This window comes from Tachypleus tridentatus, chromosome 10 (assembly GCF_004210375.1).
Source record: "Tachypleus tridentatus isolate NWPU-2018 chromosome 10, ASM421037v1, whole genome shotgun sequence".
NCBI lineage: Eukaryota > Metazoa > Arthropoda > Merostomata > Xiphosura > Limulidae > Tachypleus > Tachypleus tridentatus.
The window spans coordinates 61,019,876-61,042,217 of NC_134834.1; the positions used below are offsets into that span (position 1 = coordinate 61,019,876).

A 22,342-nucleotide genomic window follows, 5' to 3' on the forward strand; every position below is an offset into this window, starting at 1 on the left:
TTTGCTTGCTGGTATAGATTTGTTGCCTGTTTCATGTTTTCCTTTAATTTATTTATTGATTTATAATAAATATTCTAACTTTATTTGATATCATTGTGAAGACCCACCGTAAAAGAAAAATCTTGTCAATATATCGCGCATGCGCAGCTGAAGCTCGACACATGCTCTAAAATAGGATGTTATGTTTTTTTGTTAATGCTAGAAAACTACCTTGTTCTTCTCGTTTATGATTTACCGGGAAGTCTATACGTGTGTATGGTCAAAATAAAATGTTGTATTTCGATATTTGAGGAGTGTGTTGAAGTAAGTTTGTTCAAAACGAATACGCTCTGCTATAATGTTGGGAAGCTAATTTCCAAATTTATTTTTTTAATTACATGTTTTCTAAACGTCATAAGAACCTTTAACGCAAACACAAAGAATATCTTCACATACTAAAGCTTTTTAATTATAAACGCAACTTTAGAGCGACGTACTATAAAACGTCTCTTCAGAGTCAAACACGAAAGAATTTTAAAAACACTTTCACATTGAAACTACTACACCAGCTTTATTTATTTTCATAATAAAAGAAGCATACTTAGGAACGTGGAAAAAGATCGTGATGCTCTATTACTTAAATGACATAACCGCAGGCGTGCATATTAATTAACCTTGACTTTATAGAAGCTTGAGTTACGTAAGCGTTAAACTATTTACGTGTGTTCTGTTTTTTATAGTTACAAAAATAAATTATTATTTCGCTAGCACTTGGAAGTAAAAGTATCAGGCTCTGTCACATCCTTAATCTTGAAATTTGAACTTTTATTTTAACGTTCGGTGATTTCAGGCTAGGACCAACGTGTTTTGACAAACTCCTGGTACCTACGAATCAGTGAGATTCTTTCGTATAAACATTAGTGTAACTTTCTAATAACAACGAACTCTCTTTCCATCTTTTTTTATTATTATTATTGTGTATAACATCTTTAAATGTTTGTAGCCGATATACTGAATAAAATCCATGACGTTTTAGCCATTTTCCGACTGTTTTATTAATCAATAATATATCCATTAATAGTGTTTAATTGCTTTCATAAATTCAACCTAATTTTGACTTAATATAAAACACATATGAGACAATTTATCTACTTTAAGTTTCATCTATCATAAACGAAGGTAAACATTCATTTTTACAAATATGTGTAGTTTTAGAATTCTAATACGACGCAAAATTATTTCTCTTTTTCGACAAAGAAAGCAGGTAACTGTGTATAATCACATGACGGAGCTCAGCAAAGCTTCAGTCTTATGCACATCCTTCACTATTAAGAACAAATAAATAAATGATAAAGGCAGGCTAAAACATCCGGATACATGCAGTATAAAAGACATCACTTCCAAGGCTGTAATTTTAGAAAAATTCTGACGCAACAATTATCAAGTGTTTAAGCTTTAAGTTGTACATTGTTTAAACAAAACAATCAGTATTTTATTTTGTTTACATGCTGCACTTCAAAATCTAAAAATAATTATTGGTAAAAATGATGCACAATATGAAAACTTTTTTTCCCAGTTTTAGTTTGTGAATTAGACTGTTGCTTCAGCGATTATTGTTTTAAATAAAGGAAAGTCTATCGTCGCTGCTAACTTTTAACAGTAATCAGTGGAAAAGTATTAACTAATCCGTACAATAAGCAGATATATACTTTTCGAGTTTGTTTTATTTTTGTCTTTACTGATTTTAACAATAAAAGAAAAAAATAATTTTGAAAATCCATTATTGAATCCAACTGCGATGAACAATTATGGTTGTTTATGTAAATATAAACTGAAAGGAAGGTATTCTAAATAAATAGCTTGGAAATGTATGAACACAATAAACATTTAGTTAATTTATCCTGTACCACAGTTTTTTTGCAGTCTACAACATTATCAGTTTAATATAACAACACAGGAATGTTTGTCAAAGCGCCGAGTTCCTGTTTTGTGTTATTTTTTAGAATAGTAATAATTTTATCAACAAAGAGAGCTTAAAGCCAATAAATACGTATATTTATATCAGCAATATGTCAATGATTGTTTATAGAAGTAAACACACATATTTGAAAGAGGAACACTACATTTCAATCCACAGTCGGCGATTTGAAGCAGCAATGGAGAATGCCCGGTAGATGTGTCAGAAATAAATCAGTCACCACATGGACTTGGCAAAACAGAACTATAAACTCTGGTAGTAACGTCTTTCGTTTTTATGTTTTTCTCTCGCTTTCAAACTCCGACGCAGAAGCTCAATGATAGTCTATTTTCTAAAATCACAAAAAGAAGATTTTATATTCAACTAAGTTTACTATCTTATTAACTTTAGTTCAAGCGTCAGACGTGGCAGTCGGAACAGCAGCCTGGAGTAGAGCTTGGGAATGTTCTCGCGCTTTACGTCTCAGATCTGTGACGCTAGACGTCGACGAATCACGGGTGTGGACGAGGGTATGGGAAGGGGAACAAGGGTCCATTGGTTTTGGCAGACAGCAGGAACAAACGGGAACTGAAAATGTACATGAAACATTCAACACTTTAAATGTCGTCTACTTTAATCATGATATTAAATGTTCAGTCATACAATCAGAAGCATTTATAATATAAATATTGTAGTGTATATATATATATATCACTTTAACTGAAGTATTTTAACAGTTTTATAAACACCCACACGAAACAAATATAACCAATATATAGCGACAATAAAAGTTCTCAAGAGAATTTACTATACTGATATAGAATAAACACTCTTCTTATAGTTGAATGTTAATGCAAACTTATCTACTGTCAGCACTCTATAGTACCTATTATGCACGTAATGAATTGACTGTCATTTATAAGAGCCATCCACAGCTTCAAGCGAGGGGAATATTTTGTGGTACTACACAATTACCAATCCTGCTACCCAGCTATAAAATCTAGAGTTCGATCGCAAAATAATTTTCACCCTTTAAACTGTGGGAGCGTTTTAAAAGTAATAGCCAATCCATTAGAGTGTATAGAGGGTAGTAGGGTCATTCTTATAATGCACCCACAGCTTAGAGTGAGCAGTACTGCCCGGATTCAAACCCAACTCGTCTTTTAGAAAATGACCCGGCATGACCAGGTGGGTTAAGGCGTTCGACTCGTAATCTGAGGATCGTGAGTTCGAATTCCCGTTGCACCAAACATGCGCGCCATTTTTTAGCCGTGAGAGCGTTATAATGTTACAGTCAATCCTATTATTCGTTGGTAAAAGAGTAGCCCAAGAGTTGGCGACGGGTGGTGATGACTGTCTGCCTTCCCTCTAGTCTTACACTGCTAAATTAGGGACGGCTAGTGCAGATATCTCTTGAGTAGCTTTACGTGAAATTCAAAAGCATAAACAAACATACATCTTTTAGAAAAATATGCAATATTTATTTCTAAAGTAGCAGTGTAAACCATCAATACGGAAGTTTGCTAAATATTGTTTGGAATTTTACAATACGTATGTAAACCTTCAGAAATTATCGAAAGAAGATTCATACTCTGAAAAAGAATAAAAGTGTATATCAGAATTTAAAAAGGCCCAAGGCTTATGTTATCAGGAACACCTTATTAGGAGAATATTTCCGACTTACCTTAAGAGTGCAGAAACGTAACTTTACCTGAGCTGCAATATCACGGCATAATTTTCAAAACTAATTTGTTTTTCTTCCTATCTCATTTTGTCTCTAGCGCATTTTTTTAATACAAAGGGTGTAGTGTACTTGCGTCAATAGTATTTCTTTTAATGACTTTCGTCAGGATTTTGTCTAGGTGTCTATATTAGTTTTGGTTTGATTTCTGTTAAACACAAAGCTACACAATGGCCATCTCTGTTCTGCCTGTCACGGGTATCGAAATGAGATTTCTAGTGTTTTAAGCCTGCAAGATTGTTGCTGAGACAGTGATAGACAGATATATGAATAGAATGAGTTAAACAACATATTTCTTAATTGATACAAAACAATAAATATATATCACCATAAGTTAATATGGTGAGTAGAATGAAAACAAAGCTTTGCCCATTTATCGAGAGGATCATATACGCTCCCACACCGCTAGAAACCGGGCTTCGATACCCGTAGTGGGTAGAGCACAGATTGTGTAGCTTTATGCTTAATTTTAAACAAACGAGATCATTTTTAATTGATACAAAAGAATAAATACATATCACCATAAGTTAACATGGTGAGTCGAATAAAAACAAGGCTTTACCTATTTATCTGGAGGATCATATACGCCTCCCAGTGGCATAGCGGTATGTCATATACTACAATACAAAAGGGACAAATATGCACCTTATAAGGGGTAATTTGCCAGAAGCAAAATGAAATGTGCACTTAGGTGCATTTTTCACTATCTGAGTTCAAGAAGCTAGCATGACTAAGGTATTTATAAAACTTTTTCCTCATTATTGTATATCATCAGTTAAATATAGTTAGAGTTACTTTAAGAAGCTGTTTAGAAGAAAAATGTGGCATTTAGTGATAGGTGAAGCATGAATAATGCTTATCTAAATGGGCCTTTTAGAGTTTGTTTTATAGTTCTAACAAAGGCTTTCTCTACATATCCAATAATTACTTGAACGTCTTATGAACAACATAATATATTAGAACTTATACGAATCCAGGTAATTAAACAAGATAATGCATACGCTGACTTAAATACGAGAGTGATTAAATAGGTTTTTCATGCTACAACTTAAAATACATGACAGATACACGATAATGCCTACAAATACACAACTACATACACCAAGTGACCCGTCAGGTCACAGCTGCTGGACACTTGCTGACCTTTCAGAGGGAAAGAAGGAGGGCCGAACAGGTGAGCAAAGTTAGCAGAGAAGTACGGAGGAGGCAAAGGAAAGCGTGCTGGACCAGTCGGTGCTAAGATGTTTTCCATACAATGTTGTCCGCCGAATGGAGTGCTGTAGAAAACGTTAGTTTTATTCTCTATGCTCTTAATGCAATAAATACATATCACCATAAGTTAATATGGTGAGTGGAATGAAAACAAAGCTTTGCCCAGTTAGTGTACAAACTCTGTCTTTTACGAATACTGGAAGACACTTAAAAGCTTTCTTAGTTATTTGACTCAGTCAACGTGCTTTAACCAATGTTTACAATGTAATGTATATATAATAACTCAGGCGTTAGTTACGTAAATATGGCATCATCTATATTGTACAAGTATCATAACGTTTAAAGAATAACTCCATTTACTTGTGTGTTCGTCAATATGGATATTATACCAGAACATGTTATACCCACAGTAATATAACATGTTTTGTCTCACGTCGATTAACTTTAATAGTACAGCTTATATAGTTATAAAAATACTACGTAGGGTGGCAAGGTATGATGTTATATATATATATATGTATTAGTACTAAGGATATCATGCTTTAATTATTTATGTCTTCAAAACTGTTCATCTTTAACGTACTTCATACGTATGACGTTTTTTAAGAGGTTTACAACAAAATGCTTGTGTAACAACATGGGTTTGCAATGATTTACGGTTACTTACAAAATCCTATAGCAAATTATAAATGACTGTGCTTTGCAAATTTATTTGATAATTTATGACAAAAACTATCCTTAGAAGTTCTTGATTTCATAAATCTGATGAAAGAGCTTGATTAACTAAAATTTAGAAGAATAAAATACAAAATTAAGAGACATCAACACCGTATTAATTGTTTACTGATAAGAATATACTTAAAAATCAAAGAATATAAACAATGTATTAAGTGTTTTATAATAGTATACTTAAAAATCAACGAATATAAACAAGGTATTAAGTGTTTAATAACAATATACTTAATAATTAGCGAATATCAAAATGTATTAAGTGTTTAATAATAATAATATATTTAAAATCAGTGGATATAAACAATGTATTAAGTGTTTAATAACAATATGCTTAAAAGTAGCGAATATAAACCAAAATATTAAATATTTAATAACAATATACTAAAACTTAGCGAACATAAACAATGTATTAAGTGTTTCATAATAACAATGTACTTAGAAATCATCGAATATAAACAATGTATTAAGTATTTCATAATAGTAATATATACAAAATAAACGAATATAAACAATGTTAGTGATTCATAAAAGTAATATACCTAAAAATCAACAAACATAAACAGTGTATTAAGTGTTTCGTAATAGTAATATACTTATAAATCAACAAATATAAACAAAGTATTAAGTGTGTAATAACAATATGCTTAAAATTAGCGAATATAAACAATATATTATATGTTTAATAACAATATACTTAACAATTAACGAATATAAACAATGTATTAAATGTTTCATAATAGGAATATACTTAAAAATCAGCGAACATGAACAATGTATTAAATGTTCAATAACAATATGCTTAAAAATCAGAGGATATAAACAATGTATTAAGTGTTTTATAATAGCAATATACTTAAAAATAAGCGAATATAAAAATGTATTAAGTGTTTAATAATAACACCATAATTTAAAAAATCAACGATTATGAACAATGCATTAAGTGTTTCATAATAGTATACTTAAAAATCAGCGAATATAAGCAATATGTTAAGCGTTTAATAATAATATACTTAGAAATTAGCGAACATTAACAAGTAATAAGTGTATAATAGTAACAATATATTTAAAAAATCAACCTACTTTTCTGGAAAGGAAGGAACAAATGTTGTAGGGCGGACGGGAAATACTGGAGCCATACTGACGGCTGCTCCTCTGTCTCCACACGGAGAAGGTCTGCCAACTCCTAGTCTAAGATCTACTGGTTGTCGTTGACGGCTAATGTCACTCACTGGGTGCGAAATTGAGGAGGACCCTTCGAACTGATCGGATTGAGTTCTGTCGGTTTGAGGAGTTGTTGAAGACAGCGTATGAGGAGATGGGGACCTACCCTCTGATATCTCACTGAGTCCTCCGGGACTATTACTGGTATTTCGTACACTCGGAGGAGTAGTGGTATTTCCCTCCTCACGAGAAGCTTCCGAAGTTCCGACAGAAAGCGCTCCGCCATCTTCTTTACCTGGTGGTTCGTCATCGTTTTCGTCTTGAGGTGCACGTTCTTTTTTCTTCTCTTTCTTTTCGTAGTCTTTCAGCTTTTCGCCACTTGGCTCTTCGGTTTTGAAACCATACCTTAAGAGTAGAGTCAGGTGCTTATTCAATTCACTGACATGTTCTTAATACATGAAGGATAGCGTCTCACGTTAAATAATATTTTAAAGGATATAGTCGACGCTTTGAAAAGCGACAGTTTACTCAAGATTTGAGTGTTAATTCTGAATTACTTTTTCAACAACAACAGCAAAAAAGAAAAGCAGTAAAACTGTGTAGAATTAATTAAAAAGATAAAATACAACTTTAAACCCGAGTTCTTCTTCAGAAAAGACGTATCTTTACCAACCTCGTGGTAAACATATTTTTCTTTCGAGTTCAGAATTAAACGAAAACATAAATTATTTATTTAAAAAAACGTGACTAGTATAATATATTTCTGTATACATTAAACACGTCTTTAAACTTTAGCATGTTATAATTGTACATGAAATATATTCTTAAATTTTAACATACCTTCAGTGCACATTAAACATGTTTAAGTTATTTATAAACTCTAGCATCAATACAAATTACACACGTATTTTTAGATGTAGCTACGATTCTCACTACGTGAATGTATCTTTATGCTGTGTGTAGCATGTTACTCATCTAATATATAAAGCAAATTTTGTGTTTGTCTATTCGCCCCTTTCAACTATCTCTTCCTTACACGTTTTCACATTTTTTGATCAATCAGCACACAACTTGACACAGTGATGCAGGATGACACGATAATTGTCACTAGAGGAGAGTTAGACCCCCCCCCCCCGATCTAATTTCATATTGAAAACAGTATGCTTTTCTTTTAAGTATTGGAAAATTTATGTATTTTTATTGAGCCTTCAATATTACTGCACTCGAAATTCTTTTCGACATGGTTCAAGTAAATTAACCTATAAGACCTTCGGCGGTGTCAAATACATCAATCAGAGTTTGATCTCCTGAGTCCAAAACTGTAATTAGATCTCAACTCTGTCACGAGATGATGGAGCTATGAGCTGAAAGTTTGCATTTAAAAAACAAAATCTTAGAACTATTCTATAAGTTTTTATGTCGCGGCAAAAAAAACAAGAAAAAATTCATATTCCTTGTGTGAAGTGTGCAGAAACAGTATGTACAAACATCTAGAACCTGCTGAATTATGTTAATTATTAATAGCAAACTTTATGGGGACCACATCTTGTACTTTCATTTACTAGACGGACTTCATTCTGTCAGGCATATAAAGAAAGTTCAAGCGGCTCTAGACACTGAAGCTGACTTGGAAACAGGTCTTTCACAGAAGTATCGAGGATAGGTCAGTACTTCATCAACAGGTTTAGCTTATATATCTTAATTATCGTACTTCACACTAAGTTGTGCAAAATATCTCTTTCGAAAATTCTTTTACGAATATATATTGAATGATTAATCATATGTCGGATTTACAAAAAATTGAGAGGTGATGAGTGACTGAGATTATTTCATAGTCGTAGTTATAATATTACCAGTTACAAGTGTCTTTTATTTGTTTTGGGTCTGGTATGGCCAAGGGCATTCAATTCGTAATATACAGGTCCCTTCACCAAACATGCTAGTCATTTTAGTTATGGGGCGTTATAACGTGAAGGCCAATCCCACTTTTCTTTTATAAAGAGTAACCACCGATTATAGGTGGGGTTGACAAACTTTTAAATTAACGATGACTATTGTCGATAACTCTCGCAAAATTGTACAAACAGACAAACATAAGAAAATTAATTTTTATTTAACTGTTTAACAATATTTAACGTAGGTATTGTAAAGAAGTTTACTTCTGTACAGCGTATATGCGTCTTATGAAATTCCACATCCCTCCCCCAATGTATGCATTATACACAGTGCTTAATCTCTCCCCAATGTTTGTATTGTATATAGTGTATATCATCACATTCTTTTCCGGTATATAATAAATATTTGAATACAGTTTATTTAGTTAACTGTCATTCTTTGTGCATACGACTACTGAAAGTCTTTACTTTTTAAAAGAACGGTATAATCAAATTAGAGAAACAATGCACGTGATTTATTCTTGGTAACCAAAAAATGGTAATATTAATAATGTACACTGAAAATGATTCCCATTCACCAAAACTTTAATGAAAGCAATCTCTTCAAACAATTAAAGGAAAATGTTATTTTTTCATGTTTGTTTTCAATAAATGTATAAATATAAATGGTACTTAAGTACCATTATATTCTACTAGGAGCACTTATTAATTCGATAAATTTGTTATGTAGTACATCATACAAACTTCTTACCCAAGGGAACAAATAAGACTTTAACGTCTTAACGCTCCATTATGCTTTCTTCAACGTCTGAGGTTTTATAGGAATGATAAAAAAAACAAAAAAAAAACAACACTTATTATATTTCTTTACAACACTGTATATGAGTGCAATAAAAACAATATACCAGTTCTGTGGTTGTGTCTGTGACATTTCACACTTAAATTTATTTAAGAATTTAAAAAGGAAACCACTGCATATTAAACGTTCAATTTTCACGGAATTTCTGCTCAATTATTGAGTGAAGGACGTGAAAATCTATGAAACAAATAAAATCTTTATTTTGTAAACACTGTGAGTTTAACAGGTGATCATGTGAACAAATTATTTATTATTTTATAAACTTCACTTAAAGTTTCTTTTTTTATTGCTGGAATGATGACTTAAACAATGGATAGACACGTTCTATTCCGAAACATCCAAAACTATTTGAATAATAAAAAATCTGAAAATCACGAACCTGAAATAATAAACAGCATATGGTTGCTATTCAGTATTTGGTATTTGCAATCTGAACGGCACCTTATGCGACACATGGACTAACTGTACGCAACGGACACATCTCAGGAAATCCATTGTATAACTTTTCACTAAACCACACAAAGAAAGACCCATAACTATTTTCGTCCTTATTTACAGATTATTATGTCTTCCACAAAATTGCTTGTATTTGGCTACGTAAAATAAGATTTCTTATTTTTCAGAGACCTAAATTAATGTTTGCCATGTGATTTTCAAAGCAACGATAACGAACTATTCTGTGCTGCGTGGGTAACAACAGGGTCTTTGAGGTAGTTTCGGTATTTAACAACGTGTTCTGTTTTCTTTCATGCTGAGCAACAGTTCAGTCAATATAGTAAACTTCTCTAATGAAGGTTAAATAACACTTCAGTTACAAGCACAGCTCTGGCTATTCATAGCACAATATTACACACACACCCGGGGAAATCCCTCGTCCTTTTCGTTTGTTGTTTCAAAGAAATTGTGCTCAATATAACACAAAACCTATATTTAAGGGAAAAGAGATGGTTACTAGTACTTTTGAAAAAAGAGCATATTCATTACGTTTTTGATGCAAGGGAAAAAATTAGTTTGTGGTTCTTGAAAACAGTGTCTACTTTCATGACTGAGTCCATGTGAGATGACTAAAGTGCATATCACAGTGCTTCTTTCCATGATAGAATATCGTAAGAGGTTGTTTCAGCTTTAGAGACACTTTTTAGCTATTCAGTTGATAAAATGTAGGTTTACAATATCTACCGGTCTTCACAGGCAGAATACTCCATCTGACTTCAGGTAAAGTTATTCACAAGTTATTAGAAAGTACCCCTACCTCTAGGAAGGCACTAAGTATCGACACCAATGACTCTATAATACATAATGTACGTAGTCTCGAACGGTTGCAATAAGTTTTTATAATACTGTAAATAGATGTTTTTCACTTTATTTATAAGAAGATTTTACTAGCAGAGCTCTTGGTTTCGGTATCTAGATTATTTTACTAGATCAGAAAGGGCATTTTTTACCAAACCGGCTTCTATAGCTTGGTAATCATATTAAACTTTGAAAACATATTTTTTCCACGCTGATTCCTGTATCTAAATATTCTTAGTGGGCCTTAGAAAAGCATTATCGTGCTTGTAACTAGATAATCCTACTAGACTTTGGAAGAGTGTTTTTTTCTTTGCCACTCAGGTTTCTGTGTGTAAAATAGTCATATTACATATAGAAGAAGTCTTTTACACGTAACATCTTATTTTGGAACTAAAAGGTTTTACTTTTATCTGACGTTTTACGCATCTTTATTATTTATTAAATTTCGTGAACAACTACTAAAGAGCTATCTGTGGTAACCATTCCTATATTGATATGACGGACTAGAAGAAAGACAACTAGCTAGTCAACAACATCCAAAGTTAAAATAATTGAATTAACCGTCATATCTTAACGTACGTCTGATTGAAACAGTGAGCATATTTGGCGAAGGGCTTTGATTTCACGACTCGCAAGTGCTCTAACCACCACGCTATACCAAGTTCACTTGATGTAACTTACAGTAAAAGTTGTTTATTATTCACAATAGTTGCTGTTGTTAGATTATTTTATTATATTCAAAAACATATTTGATACTGACAACCAGATTGTTATACTTAATTCGAAAGTTACTCTTTCGTTTCTATCACAGTGGTTTCTATAGCTAAACAATATTATTAATTTTAAATAGCTAAACAATATTATTAATTTTAAATATCTCTCCTCTTTGGCTGCTTGGATAATTATGTTAGACTATAAAGAATAATTTTTCATTCCTACATCTATTTCTTTATCTACATTATTTGAAAGGCACTTTTAGTCAACAGCGCAACAGTTTCTATATACATATGATTCTACTAGATATAGAAGCCATCTTTTGTTTAGCCTGTCACATAATTAACTCATGATAGAAATCTTATTTCTGAGACTACTATGTTTTTTGCTACTGTGTACAGATAGTGTTTAATACTTTACTGTCTTATTTGAGTTAATGATCATTATACCATTTATAAATTACATTTCCTTTTTTTCTTTTGGTAAAAAAACATTACTGTGATTATATTATTTTACTTACGTCTACAAAGTGCGTCATAAAAGGAAAGCTTAACTTCTCTCACATTATTACAGCTTATACTGCTTTTCGTGATGTATTCAGTTATTTTATATCAACTAAATAATTTAGAACTAATGATTTAATTAAGATCCTTATTGTATTTATAAAGTATCGTCCAAAAATCAGGACGATTTAAATCTCATTCACATTAATTTCAGTTCGTATCTTTAAAGCCTTTTATATATATTGAACTCACAAGAATCAAGAAACGACTCGTAACAATAAACTTAGCTAAAAGCAGCAGACTAATGTGCTTGAAAGTCGAGTTTACTTCATTGATTACCCTTTCTCATTGGAATGCATTGATTATTTCCTCCAGTGTGTTTTATTAAAGTTACATCAAATTTAGTGGATATTTAAGAGTCAGTTTTCCTCCAGTTGATTTAATTTTAATGACTCTACGAATAGTCTTTCCATCGTGTTTCGATGTCTTTTCCTTGAAAGTTTGAAAATGAACAGTTATCCAACACCATTTGGAGTAATCATAAATAAACTGAAGCTATTTCACGAGACTATAAAATTCACTAAGACAACTAAAAGGGATATAAGTAAAAAAAATTCTAACAGAATTACAAACGGCAGTATGAGGTAGAATAAACCACACTATATATAGGTAGAAGCAAACTCGTAACAACTAGTGAAATACTGAGGTAACACTTTACTTACCTTCACGATTTATTAAGCAGACATACAGTTTGACTGTATATATACATACACTATTTATTGGCCAGGTGGTTAAGGCACTCGACTACTAATGCGAGAGTCACGGGTTTAAATCCCGCTTACACCAAACATGCCCGCCCTTTAAGCCGGGATCGCGTTATAATGTGACGGTCAATCCCACTATTCGTTGGCAAAAGAGTAGCCCAAGAGTTGACGATGGGTGGTGATGACCAGCTGCCTTCCCTCTAGTCTTACACTATTTAGTTAGGGACGGCTAGCGCAAATAGCCCTTGTATAGCTTAGAGTGAAATTCAAAACCAAACAATACGCTATTTATTGCCGAAATTCGCAGTTTTGTGTTTGAGAAAAAAGAGAATAGTTTACTCAATAAGCTTGTTCAGTGAATATTTCAAAATAATTAATTTGAAGCATTAATATAACTTCTTTAAATACACATGGAAATATAAGCATTTTACGGTGAGAAACAAACAACTCAAATACCATTAATTTATTCTTCAGGAATGCAACAGTGTACAGTGTAGATATGACTCTGGCTTATCCCCCCCCCCCCCAAATAAAGTCCGGGAAATGATTTATATTAACTCGATTGCTTAGGTCCTTCCACAGTGATGGACAATATCTATGAGTATAGGTAAAAAGTTTCTTAGGTAAAAGGGGAGTTTTACGAATGCTAAACCTTTGTAAAACAATAATGTCCAGATCTATTCCGTGCAAGTCTTTCATATTTTATTGGATTACTTCTGCCATCAGTAATTACTGAGCAAGAACTGAGTTCTAAGCCGCCTGCACCAATAATGATTTTTATTCAATTTTGTGTGATCTTCCCGTATACAGGAAAAAAACAAAAATAAAAGCGCGATTATATTCGATTGACGGGAACAAATACCAAACGTCATTGGAAAAGACAAAGAAAAAAAACTATTTACTGAGAAAACCACATTATCATTCTTTTTTCGTTTATTTTTCTTTACATTTTCTGTCTCCACGGTATGAACTAACTCATTACTGTGAGCTTAGGATGAGCTAGTTGGTAATCACTTGCTGCAGTAGACAAGCCCTCCTCTGTACTGGATGGAACCCAGTTCACCAAATCTCCAAGTGTCGCGAGCTCGCGAGAAACGGGGGATTGACAGAGGTGAGAGAGTAATTGAAAATGACAACAACTGAGTAGGAACGACGATTAGCGGCCGTTTGGCGGCCACTCAGGGGACAACGAGGCCGGGTGAGGATCTGCTTGCCGACACCAACATACATCACCTGCACCATGCAGTAGCGATGTCTTGCATTCGGTTGGAACAGCTGAGGACGTGCCTCTAGTTTATACCGGGAACTTCATTACTCTTTCTTCGCTAGAGTGAAACTCCCAGACCAGGTTAATTAAACACGCCGACAGATGCGTCACGAGATTATGTACATGGGGCAGTCCGCTGTTATTTATATTGATATCACGTATTTAATGATGTGTAAATAGAATGAAAGTAGGATAATTTTACGTCAACTCCTGTTATCTTGAAAACTGTGCTGAAAGTTTAGTGCAGGCGAATGTAGTTATATTCATATATCTATATATATATATAAGTATCTGAGTAAGCTAAAGCAGTGACATACTCATTGAAACGAAACTTTTCAAGTATATGAAACACGTGAACTTTGTGGTTATAAGGATATTTAGCACTGTCAAAAATGGCGAAATATTTAGTTACTAAGAGTATACTAAATCAAGAATTCACAAGTTATTATATTTAAAACGGTGGATAAGTGAAATAGAATATTTCAGAAGTCATAATAGTATAAATTACATAAAACGTTATTATACACCTAGGAGCTACTGGGTGTTCCACAAAATTTAATGCTATACAATTGATAATATGCACTGTGCCTACTGCGGGTATCAAACTGTGATTTTTATCGTTATAAACTCTTATGGTTACTGCGGAGCCATCGCGGGTGGGAGGATAATCTTCAATAGATCATCAAATCCTGTAAAACTGAATTATTTCATCGGATTTCTACCCAAAATAGTCGGTTGTAGAATTAACATGGCGTTCGTTTCATGTATCAAAGAGTAAGAAAGAAAAATAGGGATAACAGTCTATTCAAATTATATGTTTCAACTAATTCATCACTAGTTACCGTTCAGGGGAATATAAATTAATGCCGCATGAGGGAACTCAAAATTTTAACCGTCAGATTTCTTGTTAACGTACTCAACTGTGGATAGTGGGTTCCATAATCTGATTCTTATTACGGTCAATAATAATAATAACAAGATCGAATTCCGAAATTTGGGGCCGTGAGTACATTATAACAGCTACGGTCAAATGCCTCTTTTCGATTATAGTATCTTGTAGTTTGGCGGTGGATGGTACTGATTACTTGCCTTTCCCATTGCCTTAAATTTAAAGACGACTAACCCAGGTTAGCTTTTGTGAGAAATTCAACAAAACAAGAAGAAGAAATAACCGGTTTATTGTTGTACTGTTCTGTATATTCAAGATCCATATACTGAGTATTTCTGTGTTTGTGCTTTTACAACATTCAGTTTAAAGAAGTGACAAACAAAAATTGTGTGACATCATTCACTTCCCGTGTGATATAAATAAAGAATCCCAGTAGTAATTATTAGAGTTGATTGTAGGCATTATTGTAGACATTTTCTTTTTATTTGTGTTTGTGTGAGGTGGTGGTACAAGTGACACTGTAACCAACAAAATCACGAATATATAAGCAAAGTTATGGTGGTTTAGAAAAACTGATTTTAAAAATCCATTGAGATGAACTCTATTAGTAGTTCCAGGTTCAAACAAATGTGTATTCACAATTCTTCTGTCGTTCACAAATGCTTGCCGAAAAGTAGAAAAAATTGTAAAGTACAACAGGGAGCGTTTGGTCACATTTGGCCAAGCGTGTTAAGGCGTGCGACTCGTAATCTAAGGGTTGCGGGTTTGCATCTCCGTCGCGCCAAACATGCTCGCCCTTTCAGCCGTGGGGACGTTATAATGTGAGGGTCAATCCCACTATTCGTTGGTAAAAGAGTAGCCCAAGAGTTGGCGGTGGGTGATGATGACTAGCTGCCTTCCCTCTAGTCTTACACTGCTAAATTAGGGACGGCTAGCACAGATAGCCCTCGAGTAGCTTTGTGCGAAATTCAAAAAACAAACAAACTTGGTCACATTTAAATTTTATCAAATATTAATAAATTTTAAAAGTACTTGATGATGGAATTACCTGAAGTTGGAGCGAAACTGAGGAACTAGTTGTGACACACTCAAATTACTTAATCACATTTATTCGTTCTCACAGAATTGATAGAAGGTCTGTTTTAATTACATTCGAATAGAAAGTATATGTGCTGGAGCTAACATATCTGATTCTCCCATGTGGGTAAACGATCTTTGAGACTTAATGTTTTCCAATGTTAGGAGAGTAAAGAAATGGAATTCGAAAGGACGCTCCTTCATCTAGTAAAATTAGAGTATTAATCAACTGCAATAATCTGTTTCTTAAAATAAACCACATGTTTTAATTTGTTTGAAAAGATAGATGCGATTCAAGCTCATGTCTAACAATTATTTGACACTATGAATAACCCTAGATGTACTTACCCAATGGTTATCATTTTAAGGTTTGTCTGATTACTGTGATGACATTTCAGAATTGTAGTGACTACAGGTATAAACACTCGGCATTATATTGTTCTTTGATACATACATATTTGTATCAGTTTATTTCTTTGTTTCAGATATTCACACAAAAGCTACAAAAGGGCTAACTGTGCTTTCCTAATTTTGTACTGGTAGACTAAAGGGGAGTCGGTAGCATCCGCTGTCTTTTCACTTGTGGATTACTCCAAACAAATCGTAGGATTTGACAGCCACTTTTATAACCCACCCACAGCCCCAAAGTTCAGAATGCAATTTTTCCACAGGTGGAACGCAATTCTCGAGTTAGCCGTCCGGCAATAATAACCCACACCTTGCTTATATTTTATAAGAAATAAATGACAATATATTTCTTGTGGACAAGACTGATCAATAAATAATAAGTCTTTGGTTCTTTCTACCATCATATCAATGATATAAGGAAGTTAATGCTCCAAAACTATAATAAAAGGGGACATACATAATTCATGGTATATCTATAGATTTTTTTTTGGCTTGTAGCTTCATTGCAAGTCGTACGTTCAGAATTGTAAAATACTTCGTCGTATGTCGGTCGGTCAGTGAATCGAAACGTCACCAAACAGTGAAAACACATATAAAGATTGCAAACTTCATCTATCTATAGACCTAAATGTTAGATTTGACTTTAATTTTCCACTAAAAATGAAAAATTACTACCAACTGTTTAAAGGCTAATCAATCAGGTTTTCTATGTGGAACGGAATAGTAAAATATGTGGTAACTAATAAAACAGTGTTAAAAGTGTTTCGACAACAAAAGGAAAAATCATTATAAATCACATTTTTTTGAGATAAAATATGAAAATAGTTAAATCAAGACAATATTCTTTTTGAGTGAAGATTCTCTACAAAGTCAATTCGACTGAGCATGTCAGATTGTTAGACCCAGTGTGTCAGAAACGTACTGCTCCTTACAAAAGCTGTGTGTGTGTGTGTTTTCTTATAGCAAAGCCACGTCGGGCTATCTGCTGAGCCCACCGATGGGAATCGAACCCCTGACTTTAGCATTGTAAATCCGGAGACATACCGCTGTACCAGCGGAGGGCTACAAAAGCTGATTGAAGCTTCACGGCACAGCCATCCAAAATGAACATGTCGCAAACGCACTGCTGTTTTCACACAACCGAGTGAAACTTCACGACACTGTCAGTTAGATTGAACATATCAGAATAATTTATATGCAAAAACGGCTCGTTTGGGTTGAGAAAATATTTTACATAGAAGAGCGAACAACGTTTCGACCTTCTTCGGTCATCGTCAGGTGGGTTTCTCGACATCACTGATATCAGAATCATACTGTTCCTAACACACAGCCAGGAGAATCTCCTTGAGGTAACCGACTTAATTAATATTCTCACTGAGGTTAAAGAAACAATATAAAAATGTTTTCTTTACATAAAAAAGCAAACAAACAAATATATAAAAATATGATACAGAGTCATAAGACGGGTGTTTCTCTTGCCTTAACGCTCAATGAAAACATTTTTGGTGAGAAAATAATAAAGGTTTATTCACATGTTCATCTGCGCTTTGAAATACAGAAAAGTGCTATTAATTCATAACATGTCTTGCGTTTTATGCTAGGCCTTTACGTATAAAAGGTTAAGTGGTTTTATCAAGGCTACACTCTTAGAGTTAACTATATTTTTTTGGATTTAAATATGATAAAAATGATAAGCTTCTAGACTTACTAATTGTTTTCTGCCAATGTTACATTATTTGAGTTAAGTAATTTGTCTAGGTTTTCCCCCTTTGTCAGCGGTAAGTTTGCAGACTCACGATTCTAAACTCCTCTGTTTGCTTCCTCGCGGTAGTTAGAGAACAGATAGGCCATTGTGTAGTTTTGTCCCTCGTTGATCAACGGTACGTCTGTTGTCTTATTATCCAAAATATCGGGTTTCGATGCTCAGAAAAAACCGAGTACAGATAGCTAGACCGATGAGTAGCTTTGCAGTTAACAACAATAGCAAGAAAATATGTTAAACAATGCTGAACTTCCAGGAATTACCAGATTATTGGATTATACATTAATATTAAATTCCTTCGGTTAACTAGTTTATCTACATTCAGATAGGTTAAGCAGTAACTGACAAAATTAGAAACCTATAACCTTTAGCGCTTTCGAAAGGTGGACCTTTCTTCGTCAGATGTAAAATTTAATTGATTTTTAAACCTGCACACTTTACAACCATCATGAGTTAAACAATTAATTACCAACATGAGTACGGTTTTTTAAGGGCGTCATAACAATTAAATATTAATTACTAAATAACTTCTCTTACATCTCACGGATAACTGACATAAAGGAATCAAGAAATATATTTAAAACCAATTTGTTCTCACACACCTGTTTGGTATATTCATATATACAGGATGACTATAGAATAAAATAGGTTGGCTGAAGACAAGTTAATGTCTAGAGGGAGCTAGTGCTTTTAACTTGTAGTCAAAAAGTTGCTAGTTCAAGATTTTGTTTAACATGTTATATTCTTAAGCAAGGTACTTTCTTTTGATAGTTTCAATGTAATCAGTTGCATAGCGGGTAGCTGGTGTTAACCTACGATGGACTGGTATCCAATCCAGGATTTTGTATTTTCATTCTCATCCGCTTATGTCACTGAAACCACATTTTAGTATCAGCCCCCATGTATTGTTTCGGCATGGGATGAATCTAACTAACCAGATTTTTAAGAGTAAAGTACTTTCTATAGCATTATGTCTCTAGTTTTGGATGATGTGTTGCTACATTAATTCTAAAAGCTATATTAGTTACAATAAATTTATACATTTATGTTTCTTGATACATTCCGTACCTTGAGAAATTAGTTAAAATAAATCATTTTCATAAACAACTGTAATGTTCTTAATATTACTTCATTCTTACTTCTGATGTAAGAGAAAAGTTGCTTTTTAAAACTAGGTGTCGTATCCATAAGATAAGAAAAGACTGTTTTGATAAGCTCAAAACTTTCTGTTTAGGAAATGTTCGATCAGAACGGGACTTTACCTCATAACACAAGATTATAGAGATCCTACGATTCAGAAAAAAGTAATTCCTAGTTTGGGACTGCTCACTGGAAAAAAGGACAAAAGTCAACAGGAACCACTACCTACACGGCTTCTCTCAACCAATAGAAAGACTGACTTTCACTTTTATGTCACGTCTGGCGTTGAAAATACTGAGAGGGGTCAGCGACGAATGACAGATACCAACTTTGGACATGTTGATTCGCAGCTCGACTAATCATTAGACCACGCCCAACCGTTTTATAGAAGAATTTGGATTGTTACAAACATTTGGATAAAAACAGTCAACTTGCAAAGAGACTTAAGAGCAAACTATATTTAAAAGTTATAAAAGTTAAAAAGTATTGGATATAGCTTTAGGACAGAAAAAACACACGTGTCTATCTGCTTCTAATTAATTTCTAAGTTAACTCGCCTTCTCTGGTGTTAAGAGATATGTTGATAACCTGTCACAATGAAGTCTAAATTTCATGAGTATCTACAGTAAAATAAAATGTATAGGTCAGAAACAAAAGTAATATTCAGTAAAAGAGATCTCTTCACACGTTTACTGACAGACAAATCAAATGAAATAACTAAAATCTAATTAAAAAGATGTAAACTTCGCACTTGACAAACAAATGGTTCATGCTTCAAAATATTGTATGTAAATTTGCATGTACTTGTCGATGCTCGGTTTTTAAGGTTTTTGAGATCGTTACAACCTTGTGGCGCCATCTAGTCACTTACGAGGTTTGGAAATGGTCTGGTGTTCGGAAAGTGGTAGTCTTACTAAGAATATCTCATGGCCCTCAAGTCGTTAGAGAAGCATTTATATATATTTTTTGTGTGGTAATGTGAAAACACCAATTTCCTGTACTGATCTGTTCTCTATAAATTTGCCCCCCAAAAGGAAAAGTCATTTTTATGTGCCATACCACACAGCAGTAGTGAAAAATACCGAATGATAAAATATAAGCACTTTAACGGAGTTGGTATGGAAGACAGAATACAACCAGACTTTTAATTCCTTTAGTCCAGTGTGTTACTTGAATATTCAAATTTATTATTTTATGAAAAAAGAACATAAATTTTAAACGAACAAAACGAGTGTGTCTAAAAATGAAATTTTCCAGCAACAAAGAGGTTAATATTAAATTATATTGTTTACTGAGAGCTCAAACTTTACTGAAGGCTGCAAAAGCATTAAAATTGTTACGTGGGTTATCGTATTAAGTTATATTCGTTCAGTAACTGTAAAATAAAATGACGTCGCTCGTGGATAATTAGAATCAAATGATATGTTTTATTACTCAGGAGCATGCTATTATATTCTATAAAGTAGCTTGTGTCTGTATGTCTTTCCGTGACAAAAGGAAAAAGAACTAAACATACCGACCTATGATCACCATCAAACTTTCGAGAGTTCTTGGGAACGTACTAAAAGTATTCTATAACACGCTACTTCATCATTGTCAAGACTCTGGCAGTCATTTCAGTTTTCCCCTTGCTACTTACCAAACTCTGATCGTTATGAAGCTTTCGTGAGTAGATAACTTATTGAAAACAGTTATACTCCTATGAAGAAAGCTTTCCAGAAGGGGTACTTCCAGAAATATTTATGCCAGTCTTCAATAGATATTTGTATGTATTTTGTAGCAGATTTGAATCCGAGATCTCTCATATGCTAGGGCTAGGCGATTGTTCTACCAATTGACTAAAGGGCTGGTCCCTCACCACTTACTAGCAAAGCACTTTTCAACAACTCAAACTATTACATTGGCCTGGAAAACGACTTACACGCTAGCAGTCCCACATTAAACATGAATCTGACAGAATAAATACCGCAAAAAATTCTTTTACAATTCTATATAAACAGTTACTAATGACTAAAGAGGTAATGCTGAGGTGTTTTATTATTCCAAGAATTTGTAATTACTTTACTCATAGAGTCTAAAATGCAATCCACCGAGTATGGTTAGTAATAGATAACTAGGGCTAGATCTAATTTGAATGAAATATACTTAAAACTAATATTTTACTCTTTATGTTTATTTTCTTCATAAACATTAATTTTAATCATGTAATTCCTTCTATTGTATTCAGTTTTTAAAATGTAGTTATGACAGCACTATAAACGTTTCTTGTAGCGATAACATTTTATGTGAGATTTTCATTTTAATCTTGTTATAAGAAACGTATTTTAAAATACACTATAAATTGAGGTTAGTAAACGTTTAATTACTTCCAAGAATTGTTACAGGTGGAATGTGTGACTGACGTTTTACCTAAGAAAATACTTAAAAAACACTTTTTGCTATTGTTAATTGTTTCCTTGCTATCAGACACTACGTCGTTTTAGACGGCTAATTGTTCACATAATTTCATAAAAATAATTAGAACAAAAGATAAAATAACAAAGTTGTAATGGTTAATACGATTCGATTGCATCTGCTTAAAATTAACTGTTAGGTATAAATGCATATTTAGATATATAAACAAACACTTGTATTTATGACACAGTTTTTATACTGCCAATAAAATATCTAGTTAGTAACAAAATACAGCCACTCACAGCTGCAGTGACTTAACATGTATGGTAAAATATAAATATATTTGTATGATCCGTGTGGGTGACTTTATTTTCAACTTGATTGCGTATATTTGTGTTCTCATGATTTTATTAGTGGAAAAGTGGTGCCAGAATAACTGCTAATCTATCAGTTATAAGAAAATAAAGATATTTGAAACATTAAGTCATACAAGTAAAATATGTCAAAATATCCTAAAGGGTGTTTTAGTGTTATAAAAATAAAAAAAGGAATAACAACCTATGCGTGTGTCTTATTAAAAAGCATGTCTATCCGG

At 33.2% G+C, this 22,342-nt stretch overlaps 1 protein-coding gene across 1 annotated transcript in view; it reads right to left on the reverse strand.

Moving 5' to 3' along the window:
• Window positions 1–401: 401 nt before the first annotated feature.
• The window catches only part of LOC143229395 (dorsal root ganglia homeobox protein-like), a 36,858-nt gene continuing 14,917 nt past the window's right edge, over window positions 402–22,342 (reverse strand). The window contains 4 exon segments of the mRNA XM_076461671.1: window positions 402–2,524; window positions 4,821–4,954; window positions 6,702–7,144; window positions 7,146–7,187. Of these exon segments, the coding sequence (XP_076317786.1) occupies window positions 2,349–2,524; window positions 4,821–4,954; window positions 6,702–7,144; window positions 7,146–7,187 (795 nt within the window). The 3' untranslated portion in view covers window positions 402–2,348.